The following is a 10,175-nucleotide window of genomic DNA, read 5'->3' on the forward strand; positions in this document are numbered from 1 at the left end:
TTACTATTACTAGTCATTACCCATCTGCTACAGACGCAGCTTAGAACTACAGCGAGCTGTTAAAGCTTACTTATTAGGCTATCTTACCCTCGCTCAGACGTAGGAGTACGCGCTAGAAACCTAAGCGACTGTCGTAGCACTGCCTTTACATTACTATCTTACCCTCGCGTACAGACCCAGCTGAGAACTTAAGCCGACTGTAAACTTTTACTATTACTATCTTACCACTCCGCTACAAGGACGCAGCTAGAAACTAACTGCGACCTGTGTACACTGGCTTAACTATTTACTATCTTACCGCTATCGTGCGCTATAAGCAGACCAGCGGTAGAACTAAGGCGAGCTGTGTACACCTGCTTACTATTACTATCCTTAGCCCTCCGCTACAGACACCGCTTAAGAACTAAGCGACTGTAACTTACTATTACTACTTCCCTCGCTACAGGACCAAGCTAGAACTTAAGGCGATTCTAGTGTACATCCTGCTTACTCATTTACCTAATCTTACCCCGATCGCTACAGAGCCAGCTAGAACTAAGCCGCGACTGTAACTTACTATTACTATCTACCCTCGCTAATCAGACGCCGCTAGAACTAAGGCGACTGTGTACACTGCTTCTACATATTACTTAGGTGGCTTAGGTCTTGGCCGGACTCATCGGGCCGGCGCTACAGACGCGCCGAGTTTCCCTGTAGGAACCGTGATAGGAGAACGAAAAAGCATGGCCGTGGAGAGGATTAACATAATTTAGTTCTTTATATCTTACCTTTTAGGCTCTTTAGCATGTGACACCTGGACCAAGGCCCTCGTTAGAGGACCTCAAGCGACTCGTGATTGAACAGGGCTGGCTTACTTAATTACTATCTTTTATCGCTTTGTCTCGCTTATTCATTTGACCAATTTGTCTAGATAGCTAAGGGCGTGATCTCTGTTAATTCTTACTTAATTATCTTTTATCTTTTTCATCGCCTCGCTCCGCTACAGACGTCCAGCTAGAGAATGCTTGGAGCAGATCGATGTGGTTCGGACATAGATGGGCCACCTGTCTGGTTGACCTCATTACTCACCTCGTTACGGCGGGGAACATTTTTGCAGTGATCGCGCAATCCGGCTCCCGCTCCGGCATTCCCGGGATTGTTACATGCTCAACCTGTCCCGCCGAGCCCGCTTCTCACTTTTGGAACGGCAGCGCTTGTTCCTCAGCCATATCTGCCTATAGTTCAAAGTCTACGGTTAAAAGGCGGCGCAAGGACTGAGGCGCTAGAACATATAGGAGGCGAGGTGTGTAGCAAACGTGCTTAGCTTTAAGTTGGGAGCGTGATGCGGTAGCGCTCTATCGGCGATAGCAGACCATTACAGTCGACCTCTTATGCATAGAATAATCAAGGCGAGTATTCATCGGCATCCGCTTCAACTGAGTTGAAAGTTAATTCAGATAATGCTTACACCCTATTCATGCCGTTATCTTCGAGCCGTCAATTTGGTCACCCGTTAAAGTACGGTTCCACACCGAAGTCGCCACGTAAAGGCACACAAAGAGAGCACCACAAGCTACCGTTAATAATCATAAGCGAGTAACTCTGAACTGATAAAACAGGCTGAACTACTAACTAAAAATTGTATATAGAATAAAAGCGGAATTAGTACCAATACAAAAACAAAAAAAAATTTTAACGCCGTGCAAAAAACTGTTGCTATCAACCGACGCGAGCTCCGCTAGAAATAAAAAAATTGTTGGCTCATTATACCGGTGGTGCCAACGGATCTGTACACAGCTGTGACACCTGGTATGTAGCTAATCGCGTACGCCGGTAAGCCAACCACTCGCCGCCGCTTAGTTTCGAAAATCCATGGCTGAGACCCGCGCTGCCACCGACCACTCACACGCGACCCCCTCGCTGTACACATAAGGAGAGCGGTTGAGCGATTGGAGCTTAATCAAATATCTCTTTGCTGTAAATTCTGCTCGCCGCTAAGAACAAACTGTGGCGCTAAAAATAGCTTGCGTGCTAAATGTGCGACAGCGACGTAGAAGCTTGAGCGTTAGAACTCAAAAGCCGCACTAACGAAAATTGTGATACGTAAACAAATGAGAGGTAACCTGAATCTGTCACATTATACACTATTACTAAAAACCATTCTACCCCCCAGTTTCATCCTAATTGGAAAACTTAATATACACACAATTCACCCACAAAGTACGAACAAGGGTAAGAGAGAGGGTTCAACAATACGACAATAATATACCTCAATAAAAGAGGGTGAGTGCATAAGAGAGCCGTGTTCCTTCCCGGTGCGAGTCTCGTATACCTCCGTTCGTCAAACGGAGCCCGTGAAAACCACCTTCCCCATATATGTTTTCTCTATCACGCCTGAACTACAGGGTATAGTAGAGGGTAGAATGTATTGTCCCACTTGGTCAGTTTGTGGATGGGATAGGCTAGATTACAATGGTTGGGATATTTTGAAGTAGAGACTGGGTTTACGCCCCTTCCTCCCCTTTCAGCGCACGTGGGTCTGCTTGCTAGTGTGGCCATGGACGTATTGACGTACTGACGTTGTTGTTGTCTTTATTACCGTAATTAAGAATATCACATATCACGCGTGCTGTAGGAATAACTTTAGGCCTAATGTGTGTATTTACTGTGGCCGACATCTGACCGTCTTTCGAGGCAGTGTCGGACCCGCCTTATGTGATGTATCTAAGATATTATTTGTTGCCCAAGCTAGAACCGCACGACAGACTATGATGACCGCTAATGTGTGGTGGTGTGGTTAGTGTGAGAACAGCTGTGTTAGTAGCTGTGTAAAAACAACGTTGCTAATGTTGTATGTGTGGTTCTTCGCCGACAGCTAACCCACACTAATGTTGTGACGCGCTAAGGGTGTGCTCTAAGCTGTTATTCGTAGAAAGTTCGATCTTGTACTATAAGGCAGGGATGCGGCACAAATGTGTAGGTGTAACAGAGCTGCGCCTATCTACGTTGTATTTCTTATATGCGCGTGTCGGGAACTAATTTTACAATTGGTTTGTGTGTACGGCAGTTAAATGCCGTCTCCTTGCGGCTTGGTTGTGTAAGATTATTGTTTGTGTTGATGTTCTCTCCGGTTATACCCTAACCCTACACGCTTGTGTGTTAAGCTGGTAATTTACAAATGCAGTTCGCTGGAGTGACGTATTAGCGTTGCTTACAATAACTTTTGTATTTCGGGGTTTCACTGTTGTATCCATCTACGCCTGTTTAACATAGGATATTACTATACAAAACGAATGACATTAGGATAATAAAATTTAGGGCTAGAGTTAGGGTTTTTGTTAGGATTAGGGTTAGGGTTAGGGTTAGGTTTAGGGCTAGAGTTAGGGTTTTTGTTAGGTTTAGGGTTAGGGTTAGGGTTAGGTTTAGGGCTAGAGTTAGGGTTTTTGTTAGGTTTAGGGTTAGAGTTAGGGTTAAGGACTGCCGGGCATTTAGGAAAACGAAGACCGTGCCCGGCTGCCGGGCATATAGCCACAGCGTTAAATAATATTATTAGTATTGCTGAGAGGGTCTATGTCCCCCGGGTTACTGCCGGAACGTACCCTGGGTACGGTCCGCTATACCGGAACGTACCCTGGTACTATCTAATATGCCGAACCGTACCTCGCCTACTCCACTAACGATTCTAGGGAGTCGCCTACGCCTACTCCCTAACCCGAACCCTAACCCTAATCCTAACCCTAAGTCCTAACCATATCAAATAGTGACCAGGGTACGTTCCGGCAGTACCCTGGGGGACATCTAGACCCTATGAGCATTAGTATTATTAACATGAAATTTTGACATATTATTATAACATTATATTATACAGAGATGAGCTATTTAGACGTGATATTTTTCCATTTAATAACGTACCAGTTTCTTATTTCCAGTTTTTAAGACGTCGTCAAGGCTGTGGATTGATTCATTGAACACAGTGAGTTTGTGCTGTTTAGTAGTGCACGAAGGGTCGTTGTCGTATAATGGCGTATAATATGTAGCCGAGGTAACTATCTGATATGGTTAGGGTTAGGGTTAGGGAGTAGGTGTAGGCGACATACTCGCCGACACCTCGGGTACTACATATACGACAACGAACCCTTCAGCTTTAGTAGCATAGTAGGTCATTTTTTGCTTTAGTAGCTCTCATGGCGGTTGCGTAACAAAGCATTGTACACATATTATAGTAGCCACTGCTTACTCTGCAGCTACCAGCACGAGACCCATTTCCACATATCTGACTTACTCTTTCTTTCTTCTCCTCACCTTCTTCTGTTCTCTTCCCCTGTCTCTATCTTACGCTTACTCTGCTCATTCTGTGCTTCCAAAGTCGCTGATTTTTATGGCGCTGTCTTTTACAGTTTAAAAGGAATTTTATAGTACCACTCTGTTGCAAAGTATATTTATGTAGTGCAATGAATAAGCATGCATTAGACTAATACAATATTGTTCTCTTGATACCAAGGGCCGTACACTTCATTGTCAGAGCAGATGGTTGCACGTCTCGCGTTGTGCATCAGCCGCGAAGAAAACTTTCCAGAGGGACAAACCCCATTGCAATATTGGCACCATTGGTCATGTTGACCATGGGAAGACGACTCTGACAGCTGCAATAACAAAAGGTGAAGCAGTTTTTCAATTGGATCAAGCCATGTAAAATAATGTAAAATAGCGATCATGCGATTGTGCATACCAAAATAGATTTCAAGTCCTTTCTTAGTATGAATTGACTTGTTACGCTAGTATTAGCGACCGTGCTGTTACGCATGATTGCTCACTGATCGGTTGAAAGTTAGTAGCGATGGCGTGCGTAGTACTCCCTCTAGCAGTGCTTGCTTTGCCTCTTCGTCTATAGTCTTGCAAAGAGATAAACTTGCAAAGTTTCTCAAGTACGATGAAATCGACAATGCTCCGGAGGAGAAGAAGCGTGGCATCACGATCAACGTTGCTCACGTCGAGTACAGCACACAGAACCGACACTACGGACACACGGACTGCCCGGGACACGCCGACTACATAAAGGTACGTGCTGCCACCTGCTTCGTGGTCGATCGCCATTTACAAACGCACGTCTTCTGCACATTGATGCATTCGCCTGTGTCTCTACTTCACCGCAAGTGAGTGCATGTTCGTCTTACCCTTAGAGTGGATTAAGGGGCAGGGCGTTTGTCACTAATTTTAAACGAGGCCCATTACTCCACACCGATTGCTAATTAGTGTATGATATTCAATTAAGCATTTTCATTTTTCGAGTGCATTTTAAACGAGGTTATTTAATGTGTTTTTTTTTCGGACAGAACATGATCACAGGTGCAGCGCAGATGGACGGTGCTATTCTAGTCGTGGCTGCAACGGACGGCTGCATGCCGCAGACGAGGGAACACTTGCTTCTCGCCAAGCAGGTACGGTCGCTGAGCCGATCGGAGGTTGTAGAGAAATCGCTCGCGTGCAGACATGAGGATCAGCAGTGTCATTCGCTCGCGCATCCTCAGTGTCTTTACCGTTTACATGCAGGGATGAGATTCTTCCGCGGATCCGCGGAAATCCGCGGATTTGACAGTCCCAGGGGTCGATTTTGTGAAACGTCTAAATTCGTTGAGAAGATTGGGAGGGGGTAACAATGTAACAATTTAAATTATATACCCTCAACAGCACCTGACTGTAGACTGTAGAGTGTAGACAGTAGGCTGACAGCGAAGTATACAGTGTATCTGTTTTTGCGTACCAGAAAAGAAAATCCTCGTTCACAGGCTGCAGTAGAGGGGCAAACATTTGAGGTAGCTGATCACGTAACGACGATGCCTGGCCTGGGGGCCGGGTTTACATGTTGCTGCGTGCATGTTCTGTGCATGACTATGCACTGATTGTTCCATTTGCATTGTGTTTTTTTCATTCAAATCTGGTCGCAGCAAGGCAGCTTATGTCTGAGTAAAACAATGCAAGCGACGGGTGGAAACATAAAAATATCATTATGTCTAGACATTTAATAACAAAACTTGCCCTATTTTCAGCCCCCCCCCCAATTTGCTATTATAGTTCGTTTGTTCCTTTTGACAACTTGAAAAGGTGATTCAAGAGTCTCCTATAATTTGTTCAGAATAGCTTAGAATGCACCAAATTGCACCATTCTTTTAAAAAAATGACCTACGGTCCTCGCATTGCTCGCTCCTCTGTTTGCTAATTAAAATGTCAGCTGAAAATTAAATTATCTAATCTCATCCCTGTACATGAGACTTTGCTGCAGATTCTACAATCGTTATCTGAGGCTAGCTCTCGATCCCTAGCTGTCATCCTGGGTGTCCTATCCACCGCTATCCTTTCATCTCTGACATGATCTTTTGTCTTGGGCCTCCTAGGCTGTCATTTTAGGGCCATCCTTAAAAAATTCTGTTTGCTGTCCTCCGACCGACCCACGAAAATAGCCGCGACCCAAAAGTTTTTTTTGACATTTTGGGTTCCATTTTTTGTTTGTTTGTTTATTTTGTCTATATAAATATAAATATAACTATAAATATAACTCGCTTCTACTGGTATTCTGGAAGGTGCATATACATTCCTCATAGTTAAGACTGAAACACAAAGCATGTGAGGCAAACATGAGGACAGACTTAAAATAACTATTATGCCTCACACACAAAAAAACTACCTACCTACCCACTAAAAAAATCATGGGTCGGGGGACAGCAAACATAGAATTTTTTAAGGATGGCCTAATCGTGATTTTTTGCCAACGTCACATATCCTCTTAACCCCGTCTATCTGCTCCCCTGACCATGATTGCTACTTGTTTCCACCTATTCCCGTGTCCGTGGCTATCTCCATATTGCAGCCTGGGTATTGGGCCTACAGCTATATTCCCTGATCAAGTCCTTCCTCCCATGCATGGTCATCCTATGGTTCTATTTAGACCTCTTCTCTGCCCAAGTCGGACCTATGACCGTATGAGGTAGAGCGACTGTTAACGTTAGTGTTTTGCATGGACAGATCGGCGTTCCCTACATTGTCGTGTTCATCAACAAGGCAGATGCAGCAGATGAGGAGATGTTGGATCTGGTGAGTAGTGAGGCTGGGGAATCGTGTTCATCTAAGACAGCTTAGACAGGGGTTCTTAACCTGTGATCCATGGACCCTTTTGGGGTCCATGGATGGCCTTCAGGGCGTCTGTAAACCAGTTGCATAAAAATAAAAATAAAAAATAAAAAATAATAAAAAAATGTTTTGTGCTTATGTGCATTTTTCTGGGGATTGGGTCCGTAGCTTTCACCAGATTCTCAAAGGGGTCCATGACTCAAAAAAGGTTAAGAACCACTGATCTAAGACAAGGTTTCCTTTTCTAGCTTTTGATCTGCTTAGCCCAGCTGCCACTTGGCATTATAGAGGACGTATGTAGCAGTGAAGTCTTGAGATGTGAATTAAACTCACTGCTGCACTTATTGGAACCTACTTGGAGGTTTTTACCAATGTGAACGCTGCCATGATTTGTGTAGCTGAATGAAACGCGGTCAATGTGGCTACCATTTGCTTGCAGCCTACGTCGTCACCCGATTATTTTTCTCATTGATATTTGTTTGGAAAATGTGTATATAGCACCACATTTGACTAATAGCACAGCTTTACACTGCAATGATGAGAAAATCTATGGAATATTCTGTTCTGTCGTGGAATGGCTTCGAGATTACCCGGTGGATGTTCTCTTGACATCGTGTCGCGTCACACTTTCCGGATTTGTTCTGTTACCCGCAGGTGGAGATGGAGATTCGTGAGCTCATGACAGAATTGGGCTTCGATGGAGAAAAGACTCCCATCGTAAAGGGCTCAGCTCTCTACGCTCTCGAGGTGAATTACCACTCGGCGGTAGAGTAATATATGACCCATGATAACATGGGGTCAATGGTCATGGGTAATCAGAGTGACATTGCTTTACCTATTCTCACTATATGTTACTAGTTTACTTTATTTCACTTTTTTAAATTTAATTTAATTTAATTTTACTATTTTCGATAAGTTTTCGGACAGGAACTTAGAGATAACTACCTCATTAAGTTACTTCTGAAGACCTTTCATGCATTAGGCGATATTCGATTCTACCATGATTCGGTGACAGCAAGCTGGCCTAATTGGTAATGCGAGCTTGATTACGTCCTTCGACAAAGCCTGCAATTCGCCATCACCGACAACTCAAATCGATTGTCGCAGTCACTCTTTGTCACCATCTCGGTCTTTGCACACACACACACCCTCACTGCCGTGCCTTTATCTGTGAGGACACCGCTAGCAACTAACTGCTAGCGAAAGCAGGTTGGGAATCCGCGAACGTTCTTTTGTTCATATCAGGACAAGGAGCCGGCAATCGGAGCAGATGCAGTGAGGGAACTGCTGACAGCTGTCGACGCTTACATACCAACACCCGAGCGCGAGCTGGACAAGCCGTTCATGATGGCCATAGAGGGAACCTACTCGATTCCGGGTAGGTGTAGTGTGAAAAGGGTGAGTGCAGTGTGAACAGGGTGAGTGCAGTGTGAACAGGGTGAGTGCAGTGTGAACAGGGTGAGTGCAGTGTGAACAGGGTGAGTGCAGTGTGAACAGGGTAAGTGCAGTGTGAACATGGTAAGTCAGGTGAACATTGGGAGCGAGTGTGAAAGGTAAGTGCAGTGTGAACAGGGTAGTGCAGTGTGAAGCAGGGTGAGTGCAGTGTGGAACAGGGTGCGTGCAGTGTGAACAGGGTAAGTGCAGGTGAACATGGTAAGGCAGAGTGAGCAGGCGTAAGTACAGTGTGAACAGGGTAAAGTGCAGTGTGAACAGGGTGAGTGGGCAGTGGTGAACAGGGGTGAGTGGGGCACGTGTGAACAGGGTAAGTTGCAGTGTGAAGCAGGGTAAGTGCAGTGTGAACAGGGTGAGTGCAGTGTGAACAGGGTAAGTGCAGAGTGAACAGGGTAAGTACAGTGTGAACAGGGTAAGTACAGTGCTGAAAGGGTGAATGCAGTGTGAACAGGGTGAGTGCCAGTGTTGAACAGGGTGAAGTGGCAGTGTGAACATGGGCGAGTGGCAGTGTGAACGAAGTGAGTGCAGTGTGGAAACAGGGTGAAGTGCAGTGTGAACAAGGTGAGTGCAGTGTACAGGGGAGTGCAGTGTGAACAAGGTGAGTGCAGTGTGAACAAGGTAAGTGCAGTGGAACAGGGTGAGTCAGGTTGTGAACATGGTAGTAACAGTGTGAACAGGGCTAGTGCAGTGTGCAACAGGGCGTGAAATGTGCAGGTGTGAACAGGGTGAGTGCAGTGTGAACAGGGTGAGTGCACGTGTGAACAGGTAAGTGGCAGTGTTGAACAAGGTGAGTGGCGTGTGAACAGGGTGATGCAGTGTGAACAGGGTGAGTGGCAGTGTGAACAGGTAAGTGGCAGTGGTGAACAGGTGGGAGCAGTGTGAGACAGGGTGAGTGCAGTGTGAACAGGGTGAGTGCAGTGTGAACAGGGTAAGTGCAGTGTGAACAGGGTGAGTGCAGTGTGAAGCAGGGTAAAGCTGCAGTGTGAAACAGGGTGAGTGCAGTGTGAAGTAAAGCAGGGTGAGTGCAGTGTGAACAGGGTGAGTGCAGTGTGAACAGGGATGAGTGCAAGTGTGAACAGGGTAAGTGGCAGTGTGAAGCGGGTAGTGCTAGTGTGAACAAGGGTGAGTGGCAGTGTGAACAGGGTGAGTGCGAGTGTGAAGCAGGGTGAGTACAGTGTGAAGGCAGGGTGAGTGGCAGTGTGAACAGGGTGCAGTGCAGCTGTGAACAGGGTAAGTGCAGTGGGAACAGGGTGAGTGCAGTGGTGAAAACAGGGGTGACGTGCGAGTGTGAGACGGGGTGAGGTGCAGTGTGAACAGGGTGAGTGCAGTGTAACAGGGTGAGTGCAGTGTGGAACAGGGTGACGTGCCAGTGGTGAACAGGTGAGTGGGCAGTGTGAACAGGGTAAGTGCAGTGTGAAAGGGTAAGTGCAGTGTGAACAGGGTAAGTGCAGTTGGATACAGGGTGGGGGGCGGTAATGGTGGATATATAGACGAATAGATGGCACGCGTAGTACAAGCTATAGAGGGAAAGCTACTCGATTCCAGGGTGAGTCCCGCAAAAAGTGTGAACAGGGTGCGTAATGCAAGATAGATGAATAGATACATTCGTACAGCGCTTT

The 10,175-nt window shown here is 45.9% G+C and overlaps 1 protein-coding gene across 1 annotated transcript in view; it reads left to right on the forward strand.

Annotated features, from left to right (window-relative positions):
- Positions 1–3,908: 3,908 nt before the first annotated feature.
- The window catches only part of LOC106807567 (elongation factor Tu-like), a gene marked incomplete at its 5' end in the record, with an annotated part of 8,811 nt that continues 2,544 nt past the window's right edge, over positions 3,909–10,175 (forward strand). The window contains 12 exon segments of the mRNA XM_014809938.1: positions 3,909–3,952; positions 4,481–4,637; positions 4,871–5,037; positions 5,313–5,417; positions 7,000–7,068; positions 7,759–7,851; positions 8,350–8,502; positions 8,593–8,657; positions 9,096–9,174; positions 9,322–9,402; positions 9,594–9,721; positions 9,988–9,997. Coding sequence (XP_014665424.1) covers positions 3,909–3,952; positions 4,481–4,637; positions 4,871–5,037; positions 5,313–5,417; positions 7,000–7,068; positions 7,759–7,851; positions 8,350–8,502; positions 8,593–8,657; positions 9,096–9,174; positions 9,322–9,402; positions 9,594–9,721; positions 9,988–9,997 — 1,151 coding nt within the window.

Source organism: Priapulus caudatus, unplaced genomic scaffold (genome assembly GCF_000485595.1).
Source record: "Priapulus caudatus unplaced genomic scaffold, Priapulus_caudatus-5.0.1 Scaffold223, whole genome shotgun sequence".
Lineage (NCBI taxonomy): Eukaryota > Metazoa > Priapulida > Priapulimorpha > Priapulimorphida > Priapulidae > Priapulus > Priapulus caudatus.